This window comes from Colius striatus, chromosome 4, assembly GCF_028858725.1.
Source record: "Colius striatus isolate bColStr4 chromosome 4, bColStr4.1.hap1, whole genome shotgun sequence".
NCBI lineage: Eukaryota > Metazoa > Chordata > Aves > Coliiformes > Coliidae > Colius > Colius striatus.
The window spans coordinates 18,884,470-18,911,275 of record NC_084762.1 but is presented as its reverse complement, the minus strand read 5'-3'; the positions used below and the strand labels follow the sequence as shown (position 1 = coordinate 18,911,275).

The 26,806-nt window shown below is 40.4% G+C and overlaps 1 protein-coding gene across 12 annotated transcripts; it reads right to left on the bottom strand.

Annotated features, from left to right (window-relative positions):
• Positions 1–951: 951 nt before the first annotated feature.
• PRP4K (pre-mRNA processing factor kinase PRP4K) lies at positions 952–26,728 on the bottom strand. 12 transcript variants are annotated; one of them, XM_061994912.1, is made up of 18 exons: positions 26,622–26,728; positions 21,530–22,723; positions 18,616–18,789; positions 18,219–18,374; positions 17,429–17,510; positions 15,667–15,877; positions 12,951–13,024; positions 11,407–11,497; positions 10,884–11,031; positions 9,277–9,414; positions 7,983–8,136; positions 6,916–7,030; positions 6,273–6,424; positions 5,721–5,807; positions 3,655–5,036; positions 2,540–3,129; positions 2,170–2,215; positions 952–1,785 (listed from the first exon to the last, which is right to left on the bottom strand). In XM_061994912.1, the coding sequence occupies exons 1-15, from the start codon at positions 26,657–26,659 to the stop codon at positions 4,833–4,835; spliced, it is 3,018 nt and encodes a 1,005-aa protein (XP_061850896.1). In that variant the 5' UTR covers positions 26,660–26,728; the 3' UTR covers positions 952–1,785; positions 2,170–2,215; positions 2,540–3,129; positions 3,655–4,832. The 12 variants fall into 12 exon arrangements, with proteins under 12 accessions (XP_061850896.1, XP_061850899.1, XP_061850892.1 ...); XM_061994915.1 differs by having other exon boundaries at positions 952–1,131; XM_061994908.1 differs by having other exon boundaries at positions 952–2,215; positions 2,540–2,777; positions 3,044–3,129.
• Positions 26,729–26,806: the final 78 nt, after the last annotated feature.

Below are 26,806 nucleotides of genomic sequence, written 5' to 3'. Positions count from 1 at the left end.
AGTCTAGGAGATGTGTTGGCAGTTTTGCTTCTCTACCCACGTGAGTATGAGTAAACTTAATGATTTGATACATAATTTACAAGTTAAGAACTGAAAGTAGCCTCCATTCCACTTCACTATGCTGCTTCTCCCCTTTGACTAGCCTCACTGCCCTTCTTACAGATTAAGCTATAAATACCTCTGGCTTCCCTTCACTGTCATACAATGTAACTCTTTCATCCCTTCTCTGGTACAGGCTAGTAACTCCCTATAGAAGGCAAAAAAAGAAGCATGGGAAAAATTATAGGATGACAGAATGGCTGGGGTTGGAAGGGACCTCTAGAGATCACCCAGTCCAACCCCCTGCTAAAGCAGGTTCACCCAGATCAAGTCACAGAGGAACATGTCCAGATGGCTTTGAAAACCTCCAGAGGATACTCCCCACCCTCCTTGGGCAGCCTGTGCCAGGGCTCCTTCACCTGAACAGTGAAGTTTTTCCTTGTGTTTAAATAGAACTTTTTGCGTTCCTGCTTGTGTCCATTACCCCCTGTCCTGTTGCTGGATACTACAGAAAAAAGTGGCACCCCACCCTGCTGGCATCCACCTTTTAGGTACTTAGGAGTGTTGGTGAGATCTCCCCTCAGCCCTCTCCGGGCTAAACAGCCCCAAGTCTCACAGCCTTTCTTCCTAAGACGTTCCAGTCCCATGATCATCTTGTGATGATCAATCACACTTGAAGTGAAATCCATGTGAATTCTTTGGCTCTGCCAGAGCTTCCAAAACAAGGAAAGAGGCAACTTAACAAACAGCAACAGCTGCCTTTTACCCATATTTGGGAGGATATTTCCACAGATTCTTTAATACCTCCGGTACCCTGTTCAAAGCACTGTAACTTTCTTTTATTTAAAAACTTGCTCATCTCTTTAGCAGCTTTGCAGTATGACATTTGTAAACACAACAGAAGGCAGGGCGTTAAGTTTTAAGCATGTTTTATTGATTTCAAGCACTTGCCACTTCCCGTCGTCCTGCGCCCGCGTTACGGTTTCACACGTACGGTAGCAGAGGGCTCCGTCTCCAGCAGCAGCCCAGACTTCTGCGGATGGTCAACACACACACACACAGAGGTTCCTCTGAGGTTTAATGCCACTTACCCTACGTGTGGAGACAAAGTATTATTAAAAAGGTTTTAAAGGAGCCATGACATTCTATCAAAAGCTCTTAAAAGTTACGGTAGTACACACCAAGGTAATACACCCACATCTAACTGCATGGGGCTGGTATCTTAATTTTGGCAAACTAAGCACGTTAAATGTAAAGCTCCTTGTCACCACAAAGGAGGAGGAAACAGAAATCAGCACAGTAGATCTAGCTAGACTTCGTACAGGCAGGACCTCAGGGGAAGACACAAAGTACATCTTCTCCTAGAGGAGGAAAAGGGAAATCACCCTCCCTCTTAGATTAGCTGAGAAATAGTTCAGCATGTCACCTCTGCTGCAGGGCTGTTGTGTTTGCAACCAAGCTGCGACCACAGGAGTCCAGCTGCCTGCCTCTGCACCGCTCCCCTCAGAGCCCACAGGCCACTGGGACAAGTATTGCCTAAAAGTGGAGAGGTTCCTTAACAGCCTCCAAAAGTCCTCAATCCAGAGGCTTCTGAAGCCAGAGAAAAAAGACTTTCTATCGTTGCCGACAAGAAGTAATAGCAGGGGCTGGTACTGGACGGAGGACTGAAAGCCACTTGCTTTGGATAACCCCTGCCAGCTGGTCTCTGCTCATCAGCAACAGTTTGCCAGAATTAAAATAACAAACCTGCCAAAGTTAAAGAAAGAAGTGCATCAGCTGCCTCAATATTTACTAGTTAAAACACAGGTATTTTGACCAAATCTCAAGGCAGATTTTTTCCCCCTAAACTTTCCTAGGCTTTGTACCGCTCACGCTATCATCTTAAGGAAACTCTATTTAAACCAGTAATGTTTATTTACCTGCATTTAATCACAATTAACAAAACCAAAACCCTCTCCAACCAGAAATGAAACAAACACATCTGTGTACCAGGTTCTAACACAGTAAGTAGGTCTCAGGGATTATCAGAACCGCGGCAGCGTTACGAGTCTAAACTGGAGCGCTGGAAACCAAAGGATTAAGACACAACTACACGAAGAGTATTTTTCGTATCTTTTATAGGACAGAAACCTTTGTCCATGTCTTCTGGTAGCCATCATCTTCTTTTGAGCTGCACCTACAACACAAAGAACAAGTAAACGAGCAACTTTATGCTTCTCCAGAATAGCTCAAAACAGTTCTGTAGGCATTAAGGGGCATCTTTTCTACTGCTTTGTCTCTGATTCAGCAGCTCATTTCAGTGGTTCATATTCCTAACTTTTAAGGCTAAAGCACAAAGCAACAGAAAGAACAAGCTATCGCTACAGCTGTGTAAAGCTGCCCTCGGAAGTGCTGCCCAGGTCGTAAAAGCGCAAGTTACTTTCTCTATTGAACTAGCAAGCACCAAATATTTCACTACAGGTGAAAGCCAATTTGTTAACTCCCTGTACGAACAAGATACCTTAATATGCAGGAATCGGGGAGACATTATTTTTCGTTACGAATTTTACAATCTAAACTGAGAAGAGACAGGCTGAAGGTTCCAAAATGGCACACAAAAGCACCCATCTCCTGCTCGTTTTCGTGGTGAGCTCATTGCGCCTCCTCGGTGGGGTACTCCCCACCAGCAGAATGACTGCTTTGTGGCATTTGTCCATTCTCGGGTGCACTAAGGGTGCCTGATTGTTGCCATTATGTACCTAGACGGATACAAAAACCCTTCTTAGTTGGAGGAAGTACGATAGAAGTACGTGAAACCAGTGGGGTTTTCACAGCTTGTCGGGACTATATTAACAAAATGGACAAGGTGGACTTCTGGACATTGTCAGAACATTAAAGCAAGCAAGCAGGGACCTGACAGGTTCGATGCCGTTTTCCTCATCACCCTGTACAACCAACTCAAAATGTTTTCACGCTCTTTTAACTGGTTGCTAAATGTTTATCTACACATGCTGTCAGAAATAACCTTGTTAGGAAGGTGAAGTTGGTGTCTCAGCAAATCAGACCCATGGAGTAGGCGTTGAGTGGCCTGTGACTCGCTTTCCTTTTTCTCTTTCAGCACCATCAAAAGGAAAAGTGAGAAAAACAGCACAAACATTAGTTACAGCCTGAATTTAATCCCACGTCCTAACAGGAATAATTTCATTACAACGAAAGCAGACAGACAGTATCTGTAGGGGTTTTGGGTTTTTTGGCTTTGTTTTTCGTTTAAGCAGTGCTAATTATAGATCTAATTAACATAGCCTATCGGCCTCCCAAAGATCGTAAGGTTTGATAGTCCCTTGATTAACGGGATATGCAGGGGCGGTTCTTACGAATTACCTGATTTACCATCACTGAAGACAGATTCTTTTAAAAATGGCTACAAATGCCTTGTTCACAAAAGACTTTATTATCTAATGATGCATACTGAAAACATACAGAAGTCTGCATGGTCCACTTTACATGCAGCAGAACAATCTTCACTTTACAATAAGGAAGTGTCAACTGTTTTATGCAAGAGACAACACTTTAAAGTCACATTTCTTAAAGAAAAGCTTCATTTACAAAAGAAATAAAAGGTAAAGAAGCAATTACCGCTTTTAAAAAGCAGCTGCTTTGTTCAAGAGTGGAAGGTTTATGCCTGTATTGAAAGACAACATGATCACAAATAATGAAAAACGATGAACAAACGAAACACTTTTAGCATAAAGCAGTACACTTTCAAAATGACATACAAATAGTTAAAAATTTCATTATGTCCTCTAGCTAGCCTTTAGATATAAGGTCTTTCGGATGAGATCCCAACGTACGCGGTTACTAAATGAAAACTCTTCCGTTAAGTATCGGTTCTATGTCATAGTGAACTGTCTTTAACAAAATGTATACAAAGTCTATATAGCAAGTCGGTTAAAAAAAACTAAGGTAATAAGAAACAGTACACTGAAGGCGCTCCATCCGTCGGGTGCGCGCGCTCCGGGCTCTCTCGCGAGGCCGGCCGCAGCAGTGACGGCACTCGGGTAACTACGCCGCGCTTGCAAGGCCAGAAAAGAAAACAAGGTCATTTCTCAAACATGCGGGGGGGAATTCTGCCACAATGCTATCGTCTCTCGCTCCTCAGTCCTTCCAGTAAAATAACAGCGTAAACACCGGTGATGTGGATGGGTTATAGCTTACCTTCAGTGTACTGAAAGTTGTACACAACCTGCTTTAAAAGAGGAGACCATCCCTGCGGGCAGGCTCAAGAAGGAACAGGCCCCCTTCGGCACTGACTACACCAAGGGCATGCTGCTGTGGCCTGCACACACACACCTAGGAAAACGTGAATATAAACAGCATTTATGCTGGCCATTTTTTCAAGACAAAACTGAAGCCAAGTCTGCTAAAAACAAATCAACCACCCAGTATTACTGCTCTTTTGTGGTTTTTTTTCTTTTCTTTCTTTTGTTTTTGGGCTTTTTTTTTATAACAGATGCTTTTTTTTTTTTCCTTTTTATAATATATACGAACTGCAACCATATACATTAGCATTGTACTTCTGTGCAGTCTTGGCAATTAAAACAGTTCTACAGTGAAAATTTTCACATAAGACACAAAACAGAATTACTCTAACATTTCTAAAAGAAATATCGGCCTTGATGTTAATTCAAATGTATCATTTCATCCTCAACCTTGCAGGGGGAAATATTTATGTTTATATACATTAACAACTGCTGTGAAATTTCTTCAGTCTTTGTACGTTAATTACTCAAACCCTTTGAACTTCTTCATCTGGTTTATATTTTTTCCTGGATGAAGGCGTGCTGCAGAGCCTGGTTGATGCTAATCCGTTTAGCTGGGTCTAACATTAGAATCTGGTCCAACAAGTCCTTTAGCTGGTGCACTTTTTTACGCTGGTCTTCAGGGAGTCGTTGGCACCCAATCAAGTCCGCTAACAGGTCCTTGGTTGGATTAATGGTGCTCATAACTGTAACTTTCTCCTACAAATACAAAAATGGCAACCTTGTAGAACTCCAGTCATGCACAATCCTCCTTCTCCCTTTCACAGCCTTTCAGAGTTTGCTGCAGGGTTCTCTCCTAGCCGATCAACAACGCCCTTCCTCATCCTACAGCCTCATCAATCCTCTTGCGGGCCAAGGGAAAGAGAGGAGATGTGGCTGTCGGGGGTTGGCCAGGCTGCTGCTTCCACCAACAGTGGGTGCAAACATGAATCTAACATCCCAGTTAAGTGAGAACCAACGGTCCACAGGGAAAGTTCCCATATTCCCATATCTGACCACTGATTCTGTGATTATTGATAAATATACTATGTTAAAATGATAACAATGGTGACCTCCTACATTATCATACCTTCGGCACATCATACCGAAGCTGGACATCCTTCTCTAAAATGAAGGCAGAATTTCTTTTGTTAGTAATTTAAGGATAGATTATGTGGAGACACCCTGCATACCAACCAAGATTAAACTTGGATTTCTCTTAAACGTGTTCCTGAACGGTAGGAAAGATTTCTGTTGTCAGTTTATAACTATGTAATCTGCCCTCACTGCTGCAAAATGACCTTGCTTTAAATTACCATGTCAAGGTATGTCTGAAAGACTGTAATAGTAGGAAAGCTTGGGAAAAAAAAAACTCATAGGTTAGCAGACACATTAAGGACTTACCCTTTCTGTCACTTTATCTACTTCTATATACATAAAGTTGAGATTTTGATCAAAGTGCTGATCTTTGAACACACCTTTTCGAATCATCTGAAAAACGAGGAAGAGGCAAGCATTTCAGGCCAGTTCCCAGTCTTACAAATTCCACAGTGAGCATCGATGTCTACTAACTTACTTAAACATGAACAATCCAGTGCTAATAAAAAAAATCTCAAAAGGACAGTAAGAAACATCTAGATTGAAAAAAAAAATACAATTCACAGCAGCTGCAAAAGGACACAGTATCAGCCATTGACTTACGGAATTTTTTTTCAGGTCAGTGCTTAGAAGGTTTCTGCTTTCACTTTATACTTAAGTCTATGAAAAAGAAGCTGTATACTTTCACTTTGTAAGATTTTAAAGCAATATAAATTATACAGTCAGAGAGATGTCTGATATTTATTTGTTGTTAAGAGGTATACAATAAGAATTCAGGGAGAAAATACAAAATGTGTTCTACTGTTCATTACAGCAGTTTCAGCTATTAATTAAAAAACACAGACTTCTTTTTCTTACCTTGTTTGGCATCTTTCCTTTGAGATCCATGGCTAATTTCAACATGTGGTTATTGGTTTTGCCAGGAAACAGTATTTTTCCTGTATAAAGTTCATATAATGTGCAGCCTACAGACCACATATCTATACCATAGTCATAGATTTTTCCTATAACTGAAACAGAGCAATTCCAGTTAATTCCATGAAGGCAGCCTTACACAACACAACATCACAAAAAATGCTGACTTGCAAACTATATTGCTGCTTCTCCTCTTAGGAATAAGTCACTGTAAAAGAAGGATGCAAACCTTTTAACTTTCACCACAGTCCTGTTTTAGAAAGGAAAGTTTTTGCCTAACACCCAAACTGATCATCAGGAATTAAGTTAGTAAAAACCAAGAAGTCAGAACAATAGCTCTAAATTAAACCATAAACTATAACCAATCAGAATGTCTTCTCCCTGTCCTCACTGAGCCAACCACCAACATGCATGAAGAGTCATCCCACCACGCTTTCAATGTCTGAATTTTTTACTCTCATCATATTTCCAGAGTGATGTTTTGCTAAGCCTACACAGGGTGTAAATTCAAGTCCAGTTCTTGTTTGCTAGCACTGGTACAGCCCTCTCCTGCTTTCAATACAGGCAACCAGTCCATGGTACTTACTGATTTCTGGAGCTCGATAAAATCTACTAACTAGGTAAGGGGTGATGTCATTGTCTGCCACATGCGAAGCTGACCCAAAATCACAAAGCTTTAGTATCGTTTTGGACTCATTCACCTGCAAGTGAGACATAAATATCCATAAGCACTAGTGGCAGACAGAATTGCCCATAGCACCGTGAAAATCAGAGGTAAGAAAAACATTTGGCCTTTCAACTGGAAGTTCTTCCCACATTTCAAGCCTTCCTCTCTGCATTCTAAGGAAATTAGGAAACTTTCTTAAATTAGCAGGGACAGTTGATGTCTGCAGATCCTAGAAAATATTAAAAAGGTCAGTTTAACCTACTTTTCCCTTACCAAAATATCTCTGGTGGACCCGGATTTCACTCCATATACTGAAATTCTATCAGTTTAGACTTCCAACTCTAGTATCCGCAGTACCACTCATAAACCAGCATTTTATTCACACATCTCATGCTTACATTGTAAATTTTATTGCTGGGATGGCAAGAAGACAACATTTTAAATAAAAGCCAAAATCTGAGTTTGGCACAGGGATGACCACCAAGAAAACCAAAGGAAATGTGTTTGACTCCTCTGATGTAGCTCTTGGGCCCTGCGAACCAGAATGTTTAATGGGAACAGAAGAGAAAAAAAGGCATTAAAGGACTTTTCCCCATTATCTCATTCACATAAACAAATTATCCATCCAGACTCAACCAACCTGCTCCCATTTTGCAGAAAGCAAGAACATTTTTCAACTACTGAAAGTCCTAAGATTTCTCCTAACAAAGGACAGGGTCTTACTTTGGAAGATCTGCTTTCTATAAAGGTACAAGTGGATGCAGGTTTGTCTGAGAAAAATGGTACTAAATAAAAAGAGTTTATTTAGATGCTGTACTACGGTTGTTTCTTACAGTTTATACCATGGTAGCATTTTACACCAAAATGTGAACCCTCGACGCTTAAAGTAAATTTTCACTTCACCTAAATTAACAGCACACTAATTTCAAATGTTTAATTTTATAATATAGACTGTGCAAAATAAGGTTCAATGATTTATTACTCACCAAAATATTATCTGGTTTAATATCTGCATGTAGGATATTGCACCTTTTAAGAAGTTTTAGAGCCAGGAACAACTGCTGGCTGTAGGATCGCACAGCTTTAATATGGAGCCCAACATCTTTCCCGTACTTCTTCAACACCTCTCGTAAATTCATACTATTGAAAGAGAGAGAGAAAGAAAAGAACTTAAAGGCAGCTTTCCTAAAACTGTCAGATAAACCTGAACAAACCAGTCAGCTGTGGATCTTTTTTTGGAGAAGAGCAGTATTCTGCTTAACATGCACACTGCTCTGTTAGTGACAGCAATGAAACAAAACCCCTGGCCCATCAGGTCTCTCCTACACTACACAATTATTCACTAGACTGGACTTAGTTCAGACCACATTTTTAATCAAGATAATTTGAGAGGATTATCCACACATGAGCATCATTTCCTTAACAACTGCAAAGCCTTTGTACTTGTTTTATCCAGAAATAAATAAGGAGAAACAACAAGCAAAAGATATCGAAGAAGATAAAAGATATCAAAGCGATTCCAGGACAAAAACATCGTTGTCTATATCAATAATGTATGAGTGTGTGGTAAAGAGATCATGCAGCACAGGAAAATAATTTGTTGTATGGCTCATTAGTGAAAATATAACAGTAATTTCATAAAATTTGCATTGCTTCAGCATATAACTTTTCTTCACCTCAAATATGGCAAAAAGAAAAATAGGACATACACAGAAAACTTTGGATATGAGTAACTGGTATCTCCAGACAGGAATGGCAACTACAGCAATTAATATATCCAGCTCTATCATAAATCAGTGTCTACAACTGACCTGTTGAAAGAGGTGATTTATTTAAGTCAAATGTGAGTGTGCAAAGACATCACAGCAACAATTTTCTTCCTCTGACTGTTATGTAGGTGCTCAGAACACAGAGCATTTGCTGAACCTCTCTGGGAACACATTCTTAATCCAAACCCTTAAAAACTTACAAAAACTAATAAAAAAATGGTCACACCCACACAAAAATCATGAAGAGCAGCACTGATGAACTACCTTCAATAATACATTATTCCGTTTCAAGTACTGTCCAGGCAGAAAGCTCTCAGTGATGCTTTAAGTAAACCGAAACTGCTCACTAGTCTGGGATTTGTACCTCCAGGTAATTTTTTTCTGACGTTCCTTGCATTCTTGAACCTTGGCAATAGCAAAAGTATCCAACCAACAGCCAAAACCAGAAAGCTATATATCACTCTATAGTACTTTACTTTTTACAGAGAACCCAAAACACTTGTTACCTTACCTGAGTGGCTCAAATACCAGACAGAGATGTTGTTTGTGGTAGAAATGTCTGAACAACCGTAGACAATGAAACTTGTCATCAGGATCTGCATCATTGAGCTTCTTCAAAAATTCCAGTTCTTTTAGGCCAGTTTTTTGCCTGAAAGCAAAGAAATATCATTCTAAAACAAAAATCAGTGAGACACTAATACTTTTTAAAATCTAGACATTCACTTGCATGGTTATAATTATCCAGAAGAGAGAGGTTCCTTGTTACTGCTTAATGTACCACAGCTGAAAAATGAAATCACAGAGGTGGTCTGCTGTCTGTGTCTACACATTGGTTAAGTTTATTTAACTTTGACCTTCACTGTGTCTTTTGTCACCTACTCGCCCTTGCCTGTCCCTCCCCTCCTGGTTGCATGTAAAGCTAAAATGAAATTTCCTCCTCATGTTGATGCTTCACTTTTAAATAGCACTCACCTGAGAAGTATACTTTCTTAAAAAGAAATATTTAACCATGTACATTACTATAAAAAGTTTTGAGCTAAACTGACCACAGAGTCAAGCACACACCCAAACTAACTGTCTGTACAACAAACCAAATAGAAATAGCCTTTCTTTTTTTCTTTTTCAGCTTTTCTAGATACCCATTCATGTAACTCAACCCAGTTGTACACACAGGAAGACGACTTTTAAAAGTTCCAAGTTAAAAGATATGGAAAAGACTTCCTTTTAAGTTGACTTTAACAGAAGAGGATGTAAGAGAGGACTGTAGAAATACTGCAGTGGATACTGAAAATGCATATTCCAGGCAAGTTCTCACATCAGGTAGTTTAATATATCCTACTTGTTAACCTTCACTCGTTTTTTCCCTATTTCAATAGGGAGAGCCTCATTCCTCTTTATGTATCTCCTATACATGTAAATGTATAGAGACTATATAATAATAGTTAACAACCTGAGGCCTTTTTGTAATTGCAGATCATCTAATAGGATCGAACCCATCACCTGTCAAATAAATTTCATAGAATCACAGAATGGTAGGGGTTGGAAGGGACCTTTAAGAGATCATCCAGTCCAACATCCCTGCAGAATGAGGTCCACCTAGATTAAGTCACACAGGACCGTGTTCAGGCAGGTTTTGAAGACCTCCAGCAGAGACTCCACACCCTCCCTGGGCAGCCTGTGCCAGGGCTCCCTCACCTGAATGGTGAAATAGTTTTTCCTTATGTTTAAATGGAACTTTTTGCATTCCAGCTTCTTGTCAGTACCCCTTGTCCTGTCCCTAGACTTGGTCCATTAAAGCCAAAAATGATAGGCGACGACTTACACTCTCAAAAATTTTAGAGCTGGGAAGGCCTCACAATTAACTGTAACCTTGTTTCCTGTTGCCACTGTTGCCTGCAGATTTGCAAATGAGAAAGTGCCTGATGAAAATGCAAGTACCCTTCTCCTGCAACGGATGTAAAGAAGTGTGGACACATAGTCCTGCCTTCCTATAAAGGCAGGAGTCACAGCTATAATCTGTTACTTTGCTTGAAACAAAGGGAGATTCAAATCACATCGGGGAAAAAACTACCAACTGTTACACAGGCTTTATTACAATGAAACAAAACCATTACTTACATAAGTTCATTGTTCCTGATGATTTTAACAGCTACTTCTTGGTTTGCTCTTGCCATGTCCCTGGCTCGCACGACATTACTGAAGACTCCCTGACCAGTGTAGCCATAGACATTGTAACGCTTATCTAGGACTTCACCTATATTAACACCTGAGAGATAAATCCAAGCATTTCCGTGTTACCAGGGACATACACAACAGAACTTTTGATGAAAAATAACCCACTCTGTGTCATTCATAAAAAACAAGAAAAATGGTGCACTTGTTTAAGTGCACAGTGTAGAATGTTTTTGTATCACTTAACTTTGTGGAAATTATGGAGAACAAGAGGGGATTTGGTAAACGTGGAGGCTTCCCTAACTGCGGTAAACACCCGCATGCTCCTCTCAGCCACTACACTGCACACTGCTCAGTGTGGGAGCTGCAGTACAATTACAGCTGAATAATCCTGCAGTACTTTCACGTGAGGAGCTTCTCCTTTCAGCATCCACATGCTGTCTATCCTTGCAAATCAGAGGCAACTTACGGTAATAGCCTTCTGCATCAGTCCAGTTATCCCTGAGATTGGGGTTTTCCTTGAAGTCTTTTCCAAACCCAGCAGCCCTTAGTCGGGCACTCTGAAATAAAAGGAAAAGTAACAGCTTTGCTTCTGTGCTCCATGTTTTCCCTTGATATTTCATTACCAAAAGCCCCTTTTTTCCTACCAAAACACTGTTCCTTTCCACAGCACAAACACACTTATCTTGTAGGAGAGAGAAACTACTGAAAACAAAATGCGATTTACATACCAGTATCTGAAGACTGATGCAATGGAAGAGGATGAGGTCAGACAATAGAACTATTATTAAATATCAATGGGCAAAGTTTCAATCAATATCCACAAGGAATTTTTAAGAGTCACATCAGAATGCCCACTTTGGACCATCTGAATAAAACTTTTGACTTAAGAGTATGTTTGTAGTAAAAAAGTTTAGCAATTTGCAAGGAAAATGTGAACTGTTGAGGCCTTGAATTTCTGTTAATTCAAAGCCACTTCACAGATTTCATACCATTATGCTTACAATCATAAAATTACTACAATTACTGTTGACATCTCTTAGCAGATTTGGCAACACATTATCACAAATTCAAATCTATGAGTAGTAAAAATTATCCTAAATTGAACAAAAAGTTCTGGGAAGGGCTCGCTTACAAGCCATATAAATCCTTACTTGCAACTTTCAAATTCTTAAAAATGCACCCTCCACCTCACTATCCTTCAAGCATTTATCTTTTTCCAGGTCAAAAGGTTTTTGATTTTTAACATGTTATTATTATTACCAGTACTATTAGAGTGACACCATAGCAGGTCTTTGTCTTCCATGCTTCTGTCACAACTAATCATCTGCCATAAACCAAAATCAACTTGAGAATTTCTAAGTTAAAAAAGTCACTAACTTATTTCTCAGTGTTTTGCATCAGCAACAATGAGGTAGACTTAAAGAGAACGGCAAGTCAAGTCTCAAAACTAGTCACTGGACTGCCAGGACTTGCTGGTCACTTCAGCACATTTAGAGAAAAGCTGCTAGAATCACATAAAAGTAAGAAAAGGAAATGTACCCCTTCATCCAAAACCAACAAACAAGCCTTCCAAACAAATGACTCCAACACAACATCATTAGCAAATTACAGTATCTTACACAGACACTTTGTAATTAACCATACAGGGACCTGTGAAAAAAGTCCATATTTAGAAGAGTGCAGCACGGTAACGTTAACATAAAGCTTATCTTATACAAAGGTCTGTTACCACGTGCTGTTATAGCTCCTATTCAAACAGCAGGTGAATTCCCTCAATCACTTACTCTGCTAAAACTCCCACTAATTTCAGTGAGTTTTCTTTCACTGAAATAATCATTAAGAACTACTTTGCCTTCTTTGCCTGATTAAAATATTCAGAATATACTATCCACTCAGTTACACAAGCTTTTGCAAATCAAAGTCCCCCAAACCCTCAAGGGATAATAGCTCTCTAATAAAAAACAAACAAAAGAAAATAAATCATACATTTCAACTCCAAGAATTACCTACATCAAAGTATGCAGCAAACATATCATCTGATTCTGTGAACATATCAGGGGCGAGCAGTTTCTTCTGAGAGGAACCTTAAAATGAAAATTAGATTACTCAGTATGAAAGACAAGAAGCTGACAACTCTGTTACCAGTATAACTGATGACTTGGTACTTTCACAATATAACCTAAGTTCGGTATGTTGGCAAACAGGTAACTTTACTAATGTTTCTGGCAAATATCATTTTACATTCTAGAAACAGAAAACTCAGATTGACTAAGTTCTTAAAAAAAATGTACCTCCTTGAAAAGTTAAATATAATAGCTTTCAAATAATTCACATAGCAGAAACAAAAAAGTACATCCTTACATGATCCCTACAGATAATGACTATATATATGAAAAGAAAGAACAAATGACTGTGTGTACATATAAAAAAACCCACAGATATTTTCAAAACACAATTCATAGAATCATAGAATGGTAGGGGTTAGAAGGGACCTTTAGAGATCATCCAGTCCAACATCCCTGCAGAAGCAGGTCCACCTAGATCAGGTTACACAGGAACGTATGTGGAGAAGGAGACTCCACAGCCTCCCTGGGCAGCCTGTGCCAGGACTCCCTCACCTGAACAGTAAAATAATTTCTTCTTATCTTTAAATGGAACTTTTTGTGTTCCAGCTTTTTCCCATTACCCCGTGTCCTGTCACTAGATACAATAGAAAAAAGTGATGCCCCAACCATGGTGGGTTAACTACCCACCATTTAGACATTGGTAAATATTAATGAGATCCCCATGCAGTCTCCTCTTATCCAGACTAAACAGCCCCAGTTCCTGGGGGTAATTCCAGTTTTTTCTGCTCATCACAAGATATTTCACTAAACATAACCAAAACTGTAAAGCCCAGAACATTTCTGTGGAAAATGTTTTTTTCAACCCTGTCAAAAAGGACCTTGTGTGTAGGTTTTAGACAAAGTTAACTATTGTGTTTAAGAGAAATGTTTTTAATTTGGCAAGATTATCCCTTTCTCACCTTTTAATCATCTTTGAAGTCCCAAAGATGTTTTACTTGCTTGATAAAAGCAAAGAAATATAAATTGAGTACACTTTAGTGAAAGCAAGTGAACTTCACGCTATTTCCCAACACACATCGTGATAGCATCCTTTCATGATCGTAGTAAGTCACAGACACTCCCTTCAGTATTATTAAGCAAGGCAGAAAAACAATCTGTTAACCTCATGTGCTTCAGGTCTCATGATGGGTACAGACAACTGCTTTCATACCACGTAACTAGACTGCAACCTTCTGACAGCAGCAAAAGCTATCATCCATCATGCTGACACTGTTGTTTCCAGGTACAGATCCTTCCAGCAACTTCCTGCAATTTTCAGCTCACACACTTGCACTGGGCTACAATGAATTATGAACTAGTTCCTTAGCAGCTTCCTATTCTGGCCCACTATGAGTCAGGTTATCCATAAAATCTGGCTGTTACAAAGCAGATGATACACCGCTCCCATCTGTTGTTACAGCCACCTCCAAGCGAGAATCCTACTGCTATATGAAAAATACCCAGATTTGAGTGTAACCACTCTGGTTTTAAAAACAACCCTTTTCTATATCTTAAAAATGTCTCTGCAGTTCACAGTGGGCAAAAACAGAAAGCATCACATGCCTTGACAAAAAAGAACAAGCTGTTGTCTGTTCCCCACCAGAAGCCACCAGAGTCCAAACTTGTGGTATGCAAATACAGGAAAAACACCTAAGCTACTTCTTTCCACCTACACTGCAGAAGAGCAATTGGAAAACACACTGCTCAAGGGAACACCAGGACAAACTACAGAGCAGTACAGCAGTCCCAAAGAGATGCAGCTTTGTAACTTCAAAGAGAAGCATTCCCTACAATAGAAGGCAGCATGTTCAACCCCTGAGGTCACATCTAGTGCCTGCCAGGCAACAAAAGCTAACCCTCCCACTGTATCCTGAGGGGCTGGGCGGGTTTCACCACTCTTACAATTACACCATGAAGAGAAACTGAAGTAGTTAAAGCTAGCTCAGAATGAGCATGCAGCAACCAGATACACCTTTGACTACTTGGAAGATGTGCAGTAATCCACTTGCAAAAGAAAAAAATTAAAAAGCAGGTTTTCAGTATTATAGGGTGTACTAGGAGATGCTCTCTGCTCCTTTGGCTGCAGCAGACACAAGGCAGGTTTTCTATCAAGATATATTTCATTTCAATAAGGCTTTAAGATAGATGATGTACAGGGAGGAAAAGGAGGAAACAGCCATTTCTTCAGCAAAAAGTTGCACTACCAAAATGGATTTACTAGCAATGGCTCTCAAAAGCATTCATCATTCTAAATGCCTATAGAAGCCTCTATATTCTGACATAGTGGATTTGACCAAAAAGGGGGAAAAAAGGGGCATGGTTTCCAACCCACCCTAAAAAGACTGGTACTACCTTGTAAGAAAACAAATGCGTAAGCAAAAAGAAAAACCTGGAAGTTTAAAAGGGCGATTCTCAACTAGAGAGAGACATCATTATTTGCTCTTCCAGATGTATGGCATAAATTGTATTAAGTTATTAGAAATGTAGAGAATATTCCACTCATACCATCCTCCGTAACAAGGAAGCTTGTCACCTCCAAATCTGGAAGTATATAAGGGAAATAACCAAGACATCTGAGCCTTCATAAATTGTGTTAAGACAGGGAGAGTTCAGGTTCTTACCGTTGTTCTGTTCAACCGTCATGAGGTTGTGCTTGGCTTTTACTGATGCCTCAAACGTGTCCACATTTTCCCGTTCGTACTCCTTGACATCAGCAGCTACTCTCTCTAGGATGTCCTCTGGTGAATTGGAGCGACTACGTGTACTGCTCTGAGGACTGCTCGGTTCAGACGGTACAGATATGTTACTGTCTTCTGTCTGGCCTTTGTATTTCTAAAAATACATTTTCATATCAATCACATAATCACATCACAATTTAAATGTCTTTCTGCTCACCCTTTCAACGGTTTGCACTAAACTTGTCTCTTGGCTTTCATTATCACTTACACCTCTGAACGCAACAGATTCTTTGCAGAATGCAACACAGCTTTTGAAAACAGTTTGCCACAATGCACCACAGCCCAGACCATGACTGGCAAAAATAAATAGTTAAACTTTAATAAATCACATCTCCTTCAGCCTTCTACATTTCTGTAAAAAGCAATTTTAACTGAAGATTAACTATTTTGTTGTGTACAGCAAAATGTCAGCAGTAACAGATTTATTGCTAAACCATCCTGGCACATAAAGATTAAAAAAAAATCTTTAAGGAAAAATAATTATTTAAAATCTTACACCTTAGAATCTTTCCCATTTTTGTTAGTTGTCATACAGAAAAGTAGATTTTCTGTTTAAGGCTTTTATTGGAATTGGAGATCCCCTTTACTCATTCATTCTTGTTGATAGATTTCAAATGCGTTGAAAAAGTTTATGACAACGCTGTTACAAGTTGAGGGCTTTTTAACTTAAGCAGTAGGAAATTATATAAGTGTCACTTCCTCTCTCTCTCAAAAAAAATCAAAGTTAGTAAATGCTGATACTACTCAGTTCTCAAGGTTGAACTATTCAATAATACAAGTAGAGGTTTCACATGTAGGGAATGAAGCTCTGGAATTTGCTTCTTGCATGGATCAGGTGTAACCAAGCCTTTAAAAATTATGTACTTTATACAGTTTGCTCAGTCGTAGTTCTGAAGGATTTACAATGGGCTTTGAATAAAAGCATTGAACAGTATTATTACTGCTGCTTAAATGAGCTAAATTTAAGTAAACATACCACGGCACTTGGCTGCTCATATTATGTGTGCAGAATCTCAACTTCAATAAAAAGATCCCTGACTTGTACTGTAGAATTGCAGCTCCTTTGGCCATGGCTCCCTTTCAGGTGTCTCAGTCACATATTTCCTGTCACTACTGTGACCTTCCTACCACAAATAAGAAGCTCATGGGAGCTCACACGTGTAACCAGATACATTATGTACATTTTCAAAGGGAGAACTCATGCCCAATGGCTTTATGAAGCTTGGTAAATGGCACAAGGGCCACCTCTACTTGAAACAAACTGACTGGTTAGATTAATGGCTATGTAACTTCATGTGCTACATTGACATTCTGGTATCAGTTGTACAGCTAGCTACAAAGATAAATCCACAGATTAAGATTACCAAAGAACATTTTCAACATCTCACAGAACTGTCAGAGAACATTTAACTGTACCACAAAAATGACTCACAGAAGAGTCGCTTCAGTCGTAAAAGCAATGCATTGCAATAGGAGTGTAAAGTTTAACTGAGACTAACATTTGCAATAAATTAACTGGAAAGAATACAGTAAGGATAATTACTATCACAGTGTAGTAATAGGCTAAGAGACTTCCTTTACCTCAACATTTTACACTAAACCCATAAAATTAGTTTCTGGAACCCACAAGCATATAACCATGTACCTGAACAATTGCTTGTCGCTGTAATCTTCTTTGTCTTATCTCCGCTTCTTCATCTTCCTCTTCCAAATCAAAGTCTTCAAGACTAAGAAAATACATTTTTTTTTTACATATAACATTATACACATAAGATTATCTACTGAATTCTAACAAATGCAGTTCTTTGGCATAGAAAGCACACAATTAACAGCATGCAACTGAAGTGCACAGTTGAACAATAGCTGTTCAAGTGACTCAGAAAGCAAAGGTGTATTAAATCTCGGAGTGTATATTTGTATCTCCTTACAGAGAATATTTAAACTTTTGGTATCTCATTGGGACTTTGTGTATTTCATTTTTAACTGCAAACAATTACCAGGGACTCTTTCTAATGAGGAAAAAAACCCAACAAAAGCCTTGTTCATTTTCATTCTAGCACCATTCTTCCTTAATAATGTAAGAATGCATTGTGCAAGTGGATTAAGTAGATATTTAGCAAATATAAAGACAATCTGCAGATAGCAATAAGCCTGAGGAAACAGACAAAATATTTTCACAAGATACCGATTAAGTTGAATTTAGAAGCCTAACAAAGTATCATCCCCTCAGGTCTGCTCACCAGCCAAGAGACATATTTCTTGCATGCTCTGAAGTTTTTCACATCATCTCTATAGTAATTTGACAAGATCACAAACATTCAAACACGTTTAAAGTTTTAGGTGACAACCCAAAAATGACAAAATGTCAGCTCATTCTCAGTATCAGTTGATCTGTACTTTTAGATAACCAGTACAAGATGGAAATGAATCCTTACTTTTCATCTGATGATGACTCCTGTTCAGCTTTCATGCCCTCAGAAAGACTACCTTTAAATTTGTCTTCTTTAACTTTGCTTCTGCTCCTACGTCTGTGGCCACCACGTGACCTGGACCTCCTCCGAAGGCGAGATCTACTTCTTCTGCCTCTATCCCTGGCAACAATAAGAGGAGTTTGGTCTGGTTTTTTGAAGAAAAGATGGAAAATCTATTCATAAGACAAAGGTACATAATGACTCCAAGTAATAAATGAATTAATGGAGGATAAAATTAATTCAATTCCACTAGCATTTATAAATGTGGATAAAAAAATGCATCATTTTTTTACATGTAACAATCTTTACTCTTTTAGTAATATTTTATAAAAAGAGACTAAAAAATACAGCATGTCTTTACCTCCTCCTGGGAGATCTGCTCCGCCTTCTCGGAGATCGGCTACGTCGAAGGGGCGAACGAGACCTCCTTCTAATGGGGGACCGAGACCTTCTCCTGGATGGGGACCATCTACTGGGTGGGCTCACATCTTTTGATCTTTCACGTCTCGACAAAATGTCATCTCTCGTCCGCGTTCTTAAAATAGAGGAAGAGAAGGGGAGTAAAATCAGAAGCAAGCTGAAAACAAAAGAAATTCCAATTTCATCTAAAGGCTCACTTCAAAAATCTTCCTGAAGTTGAGGGACGACGAGATGGGCTTTTGAGGGAGGGATGGGTAAGTAGGCTGCAGAGCTGGCTGCCCTTCTGGTGTGTGTCTTCCCATCCAGAGAAATATGTGCCCATACATAAGTCTAGCTCAGGACAACTCTGGAAACGGAGCTCGTTAATTACTACCACAAAGCTAAGTGAAGTTTTAGAACAATCCCTGTGTTTAGGTCTTACATAAATAGTGGCTTTTCATGTTTCTAATAAAGAGTACTTATAAAATACATTAAACCCAAAAATTAATTCTTGAAGATTCTCCTAACAACTTTATAACACAGTACTGCAATTTAGGAACATGCTACCCCAAAACAATGACCGTATCGTCTATTGCAATTAGGGCACTAGAACTGGATGGCTTCAACATTTCACAGATTCTAATACAACAGATGAAAACTAAAATTCTTGATTGATATGTAAAGTAACCATTCTCAAACATAATTCAACACTATATGCTATTTAAAATTCATTCCTGTCTATACAGATTGACAATTAGAGAAACAAAAAAATCCTTGACATGAACATATCAAAAGCTTAAGTGTATTCCACAACAATTAAATAACTTCTGACTTCAATCAAAAATTGAAAAGAACAGAAGTTAAAAATATTTAATAGCTATTCTAATGAGGCTGAGAGAAATTCTTGGAAGACATTTCCTTTTTGTTTGTTTTGAGATTGCACTATCAGCTTCAGTTACCTGAGCTACCTGTAATGACCAGGCATACAAATTTGATGCAAAATAGTAAACCACGGGACAGCCTGAAAGATTGATGTACATGCAGAAGCACTGGAAGTTACTACAAGAAATTACTACAAAATGCTGGAGCAGGCTGATCCCTTTCACCTAATTCATTCACATTATGTTCTTGTGAGCAATATTACAAAAAAAAGTCTCAGGATGAACCAATGGTTCCAGGTTTCCTGGCTAATGAAGCTGCCAAAACCCAGCCAAAATACCTGTAAAAAAACCTAATTAGTTCAGGGATGACAAGTATGAGATAAAAAGTAAAAGCTGAGTAAGACTTCATAGTAACATCATATAATGAATAGCTTCAGTCAAACACCTGAGAAGTATCTTACATGGTTGGAACACTGGGACCAAGCACAGGAAATAGAATTAACTGGGAATTTCTGGTTAAAACTATTCATTAGAGTTAGTTCAAGATGTCCCACAGAGAAAGATTATTGCTGATGATTTGCAAACACTTCCACCAGAAACTATTTCTTAGTAGTCTCCCACTCCCATGCTGCTCACCACAGTGCTAAAGAAGTATGAATTTGACAGCAAAACTCTAGACACAGGCATCGTCTGAAACAGTGTCTGAACAACTAATGCAAACTGACTGCAAGGCAAGCTGTCATGAGGAATGAAAACTGAAAGATGCAAAATGCTAGAGAAGTAAAGTCAAATACTATGTCCAAGAAACTTTAGTGATCATGCCATCCCTGATTCACCAGAAAGCTGTCAGACAAACCGCTCATGTTTACAGCAGTCTGGTTGACACCTCTGGGTCCATCCTCCAAAGCACCTGCAGTATTGTGAAGCAGTAGCACAGACAAAAATAAGCAGATAATGTGCCTGTAGAAGACATCTCATACCTGAAACCAGAATAACCTTCAGCGATGCAGGCACCAAGACTTTCATCTTTATCAGGCACTTATTTACTGAGCCAGATCTTTGTGGTCCCAATAAATTCATACTTCTTTGTTCTTAATTCTCAAAGTGGGTGAAGCTAAATCCCATGATAAAAAGTTCTTGGTTATTTGCTATCCAAAAGGAATGCTAAATTCTCCCGTCTGTTGAAGTTCTTAGATTTCATGGATTAACTTCCAAAAATGCAGACATATATTGTTCTCTGCTTGGGAACTTGACACCCAGGCCGTATCAGCTTCAGAGGAGATACTAGTTATTAATGTCTCATGGTTTACACTAAATTTCAAGGTAATTGTTTTCATAGGTGAAATTGTCCTCTTAAAAAAATGACAAGGCTAAAAATACTTTCAAAAGATTTCAGTCTTTCTCCTTTAAGTGCATGCAAAATAGGGTAACGATAAACAACAGACCAATAATGAAGCAACACTACCACATCTCCAGCAAATGAAAATTATTTTTAAGAAAATAAATGACTGAGAAGGACACCTTGATAGAAGAGATTTGCTTCCATTCACCCGTGCTGACTCTGTCATGGTGTTTATTTGAGGGTGAAATGGGCTTAATGACCAACTTTTAGCCAACAGAGATATGTGAGAGTAGAGAGGACTCCACAGGAATTCCTGAAAGCAATGGAACTATGAACCAAGAAACAAAACAGAGCTGAATTCTGAATCCAACCAAGTTACAAGAAGGAGGACCTCAACTATAAAACTCATTCCCAGTAAGGGTTCAAGCAGCAAACAACTCAGCACTTTAAGAAGCAATTTTAAGAATTTGTATGTCTGACAGCTGAGGTGAGTATTTTCACAAAAACTGAATACAAACAAAGCACACTCATAACGCACAAGCTGGTGACTTTCAACAGGTGTTTTCAGAATTAAACAGAGATAAACACCAAACTAAAAGACAGTTCATCCTACAATACATTTTTGCAATGGCTCATGACACCTTTTGAATTACCTGGGAGAAGACAGACGCCTCCTTTCCGATTCTCTTCTTTTCCTTTCTGCAGATCTACTCCTCAGCCGTCTAACTGGTGACCGGGTTCTAGAGGGGGATTTACTCTGTTTAGATCTACGATCATTAAAGAGAGGGGATCTGCTTCGTCTTGACTTTTCACGCTGTCTGGGAGATAAGCTTCTTCCTTTTGGGCTACGGCCAGGTCGTCTGGGGGACCTGTTTTCTTTCCCTGAAGAAGCATCTTTAGAAGGAGATTTAATTGGCTTTTTTTCTTTGTCAGTCTCTGATCTCCTAGGTTTTCTATCTTTGGACCGTGATCTTCTATCTTTGGATTTACTTCTTAGTTCTGTTGGAGATTTAGACTTTCTGCCACGATCTCTGCTTTTGTTTTCATTTGCAACCGGAGACTTTCTGCGATCTCTCGATTTACTTTTATCGTCAGCCTTATTTCTGTCCTCTGGGGGGGATTTAGACTTTCTGTTTTTCTCCTGAGATCGTCTTTTAAGCATCGGAGATCTTGATTTCCTTATTTGATCTTGAGACTTACTTCTCTTATAAGGGCTTTTGGATTTCCTCCTCTCTTTTGACTTGCTTCTCGCTGTCTTCTCTTTGATTCCATCAACTCCTACTTTGCCTTTCTTTTTGTCAGATCTGTGCCTAGTCCTTTCTTTTGATTCACTCTTACTTCCTTTCTTGGAACTAGTTTTATTGTCCACGGGTTCTAACTTCCCCTTAGTGTTTGACTTAGCCGTAGGTCTCGTTCCATTTCGTGCTTTTTCATTAATCTCTCCCTCTTCTTCAGATCCTGACTCATAACCTTGTAATATTAATCCCATCCCAGACTGGACTTTTCCTTCCATTAATTCATTTTCAAGTTCAGCTTTCAATAATGCCCTTTGTTTCTCCAAGTCTTCCAGAGGAGCTAAAAAATCAATTTTAGTTCTTTTAGCTGGTCCATCTTCTTTGTCAGAAGCATCAGCTACCTCTTTCCGTTTATGTTTCTTATGTTTGTGTCTGTGTTTATGTTTTTTGTCCTTATCTTCTTCTGAAGAATGTTTATGTTTCTTGTGTTTACTTCGGTGTTTGTGTTTCTTTTTTTTGTGTCGGCTGTGCTTGTTCTGAGGTTGATCTGCCTCTGATACTTCCCCATTTTCTTCATTTACGCTTTTCTCTGATGCATCAGCATCCTCCACCCTGCAAAAAAAAAGACAAACTACAGATCAGTACTATCAACTCATCACAGTCCTTAATCTTGTGTTAAGCTGACAGTCTTTTTCTTTATGATAGAAACTAACTGGCACTTAATTACCTACCTTTGAGAGAATTAGAAACGTATGACTAACTTAACTAAGCTAAAACAGCGGATACACTGCCTCACGAACAGACAGGTATGGCTGCAAAAACACTATGGCAAGGAGAAACAGCAAATGCACTAACATCACAAAACACGTGGGCACAATCAATGCTTATGCTTGTAGGTTCAATGCTGACGATATCTGGTAACCACACACAACAGTGCTGCATATTCGTGCATCCTGTCAGTCCATCACTCGGCTCGCTGCTCTACTCCAACGCCTAACCCAAGCTACATCTTCTTAAAGTACTTTCAAGTGTCAGAACACAGTTATGCTCCAAGGATCAAAACTTATTTCAAGGGATGATGCTGACCACCTAATGAAACCATCTTGCAAAATCTCACACAGAGCCAATCAATTCTCTTCACTGCAATTTCCTTCTCTAAGTGTACACACCTGATAGGAGAATGGTTTTTATCAAGCATTTATATTATTTATGCAACACAGAGAACACTGCTGAGGAACAGGATAAATTAAGAAAGTCTAATGTCAGAAAAGCTTTCCGATACAGCTTTCAGCTTCCCAAGAAAAGAGACTTGTAAAATGGTATTGGTCAAAAAGGCAGAAAATAAGTCCACAGTAGGTTATTAAAATAATAACATGCAGTGCTTCTCCTAAAACCCTCAAACGTTTTAACTGACTAGCCACAGCAACAAGCAATTTCAATAGCATACTTAACTTCAAAAGTTGCAAAATTCAGTCCTGATGCTATGCATTCACTTACATTACTCTTACCTACTACACTGAAATTGGCTTAAGACCAAGGGAGCTCTTTAAGCAAATACCTCCTGATCTCCTTCAGAACATCAAGTCTGTAGTAAGACAGACATTGCCTTCTGAAATCCATTGCCAAATATTTAAGTGCCAGAGCTCACCTTTCTACAAACTCACCCCATTTAAACTGCATTTTCAGAACTTACTAGCTAATACTTTTAATAACTTAAGTATAGCTCTGTCTGTATCCCAAGCCTCGTTCACTGAAAAGAAATTCCCCAAACATGATGGTTAGGGGTGGTAAGGTAATGTACACAGAAAGGTAGAACTATCTTCCCAACTCTACAAGTTTCACATGACAGCTGTTTCCAAAGAATATGCTTAATGATCCAACAGAGTAAACATATCAGAGGTATTCTAAGTCAGGCCTGAAGGATGGCACTTCACTACAGATTCTATAAGTGCTTTCCTAATTAAGCATAAGCACTTCCAACAGTGCACAGTTACTGATTCTCTCCTGCTTCAGTTAATGCAAACTCTAGTCCCAGTAAATAATGCAGACTTGTCTGCAATACACACTAAAATTATTTGCTAAAGCTTTAGTGCTCTGAAATGAGAAACCTCCTAAGGGAACAGACCAAGTTAAAAACACACAATATTCAGAGACTTAAGTCAGAACCTTGTATACTTTTTCTTCTACATCCCTACCACGACTTCTGCTTACTCAAAGCATATAGTGTTATCTGAATTGCTTCCTCCTGAGACTCCACACCATGGTGACAACAGAATATCAGAAAGACACACAACAAACTGCCTTGAGTTTGCTCAATGTTGCTTCTGGCACAAGAGACAGGAAAAAAGAAGGAAAAAAAGTATTAGATGTAAAACTTTTTCAACTTGGATTTGCAAGCCAAAGTAAGCATGTCAGTGACTTTGACTGGCTAAAGGGCAGAGAAATGTCACAGGGAGAATTCTGTGGAAACTACACATCCTTCAAGATCTCTTTTAGCTGGATGTGGAATGTTATATGTATAAGTCCTCGATTAAGAGATTAATGGTACTTTGATACATTACAAAATTATTACAGAACAACAAAAATTACATCTGTTCAATGTGTGTCAAAAATCACATCCTATAGCAACCCCTCTTCCTCACAGCAGTTGCCTCTCGCCATCCCCCTCTTCCTCCCTCACCACCTCCATCCATGCCGCTTCTCTTCATTCCCTCCTCCCCTTGCCAGTGCTTCTCCCTCCAGATATTCTTCCTTCTCTTAATAGCAGAAAGTGACATTGAAATCTATAAGGGAGTTATTTTGTTATCCTCTGCTTTTTAACATTACATAATAACCTCATCTTACATTCTGTAAAAGCAAGCAGGTAGCAGAGGCACTGGGTGAGCTATGTCACCATGGACTGCTAATACAACCACCAGCTTCCTTTGCATTTGTACCTCAAAACTACTAACTTCAAGAATATGCATAAAATATTTCAGAGTTTCTTCAGGTACAGAAATCTGTTTATTTCAAGTTAATTCAATCAAAATAGGGATAAATGCTCTAGAGGTGTAAAGACATGGATGAGAAACCTTTTAAGATTTCAGATGGCAATAAAGTAGATAGGTATCTAGATGTTTAAGTGCTAAAGGCTTTAGAAACAAATTGTGACATGATCTTCTCTTATAAGATCACTTTTTCTTCCTTTTGAATTGAAGGAGAACGTCAGTAAATTCGTGGAGATTTGTTAGTAGATTTCACTCATCTTTTCCTACATTCAGGTTTCCTAGCATGAGTTTTTACTTTATTACTCTTAGTTATGTTTCTCTCTACAGTGCTAAGACTCTTTATGTGCTTGTGTGTTTTACAAGGTTCACATGTATATGCACTGCTTTTCCCTCCATTTTCTACTCCTACGATTAACAAACAAAAAAAAAAGTGTCTGAAATCACAACTTTTGAAGGCAGAAAAAAATTACAAAGAGCAGTTTATATGGCCAAAATATTTATAAAGTGAAGAGGAGCAACAAAGTAAGCACTAGCTTGTCAGCTCTGGGCAAAAGTTCCAGAGAAGAAAGCGTTCATGAGTGTAGACAAACCTAAGCGTCACGACACCAACGGAGGTGCCAGAAAAACACAGCCCCGGAGCCCCGGTCCGGCGGGGAGGCAGCGGCTCTATCTTCGCTTCCCCACGGGAGCCGGGAGTTGCCAGTCACGTCGAGGGCTGGAAGGAGGGGCTGCCGGCAACAAATCGCTTTTTGCTTCCACCACTACAGGCACTTTTTATACCGCGAGAGCGCCCAGGACTCGGCCGGAGGTGGGCTGGCCGCAAGGCAGGCAGCGGCTCGCTAGCCCCCGAGGCACCCGCTGGCTCGGCCCCGCTTCGTCAGGGGGAGGGCCTCGCCTGGACAGAGAGCCGCCGGCTGGGGGGGAGCTCCCGGGGAGCGCCGGCCCCGTTTCACCTCAGGGATGCCCGAGCTCTGCGCGCCGCCCGGGAGGGCACCCGGGAGGGCAGCGGCCTCGCAGCCACGCGGAGGAAGAACATCTCTTCCTCCTTCCCCCATGCCTTCCCACGGCAAACCGGCTTCCCCGGGAAGGGCGAGGAGCAGGAGGTGTCGGAGCGGGAGGAGGGGGCAGGACTGGAGCGGCCCCCCCACCCCCCCCGCCCCGAGGCGGGAAGGCGCACGCGGAACTGAGGACACGCGCCCGCAGGTCCCGGTGCCGCTCTCCCCTCCCCCCGCCCCCGCCGGGCCGGCTCGCGCGCGCCCGCACCGAGGCCTCCCCGCTCCCCTTCCCCGTCCCTGGCCGGCGGGAAGCTGCTCGCCCGCCCCGGCCCCGCTGGGCCGCCAAGCGGCTCCTATAGCAACCCCTCTTCCCCGGAGCGGCCGCCTTCCCCCGTCTCCCTCCTCCTCCCCCGCCACCTCCACCCGGGCCGCTTCTCGTCATCCCCTCCTCCCCTCGCCAGCGCTTCTCCCTCCACCTCCCTCCTCCCCGAGGCGCCATCGCGAGAAGCCTCCCAACAGCTCTCTTACTCGGGCGCTCGCAGCTCAGGCTCTGCCGCGGCGGCCATTTTGAACTTCCAAACTCCTTCGCTGCCGCTGGGGAGACTCGGGGCCGCGGCGCAGGCGCAGGAGGCGCCGCGGCGGGGCGGGGAGGGCGCGTTGAGGCGGGGGCAACCGGCGCCGGAAGTGAATCCCGCGTCCTGGGCAGGGCGCGG

Coding starts and splice junctions, on each gene's coding strand:
- PRP4K (XM_061994905.1), bottom strand. CDS start 26,659: ATGGCCGCCGCGGCAGAGCCTGAGCTGCGAGCGCCCGA. Junction 18,790..21,529: donor AGGCGTCTGTCTTCTCCCAG/GTAATTCAAAAG, acceptor CTCTATTTTAAG/AACGCGGACGAGAGATGACA. Junction 11,032..11,406: donor TGATGCAGAAGGCTATTACC/GTAAGTTGCCTC, acceptor TTTATCTCTCAG/GTGTTAATATAGGTGAAGTC.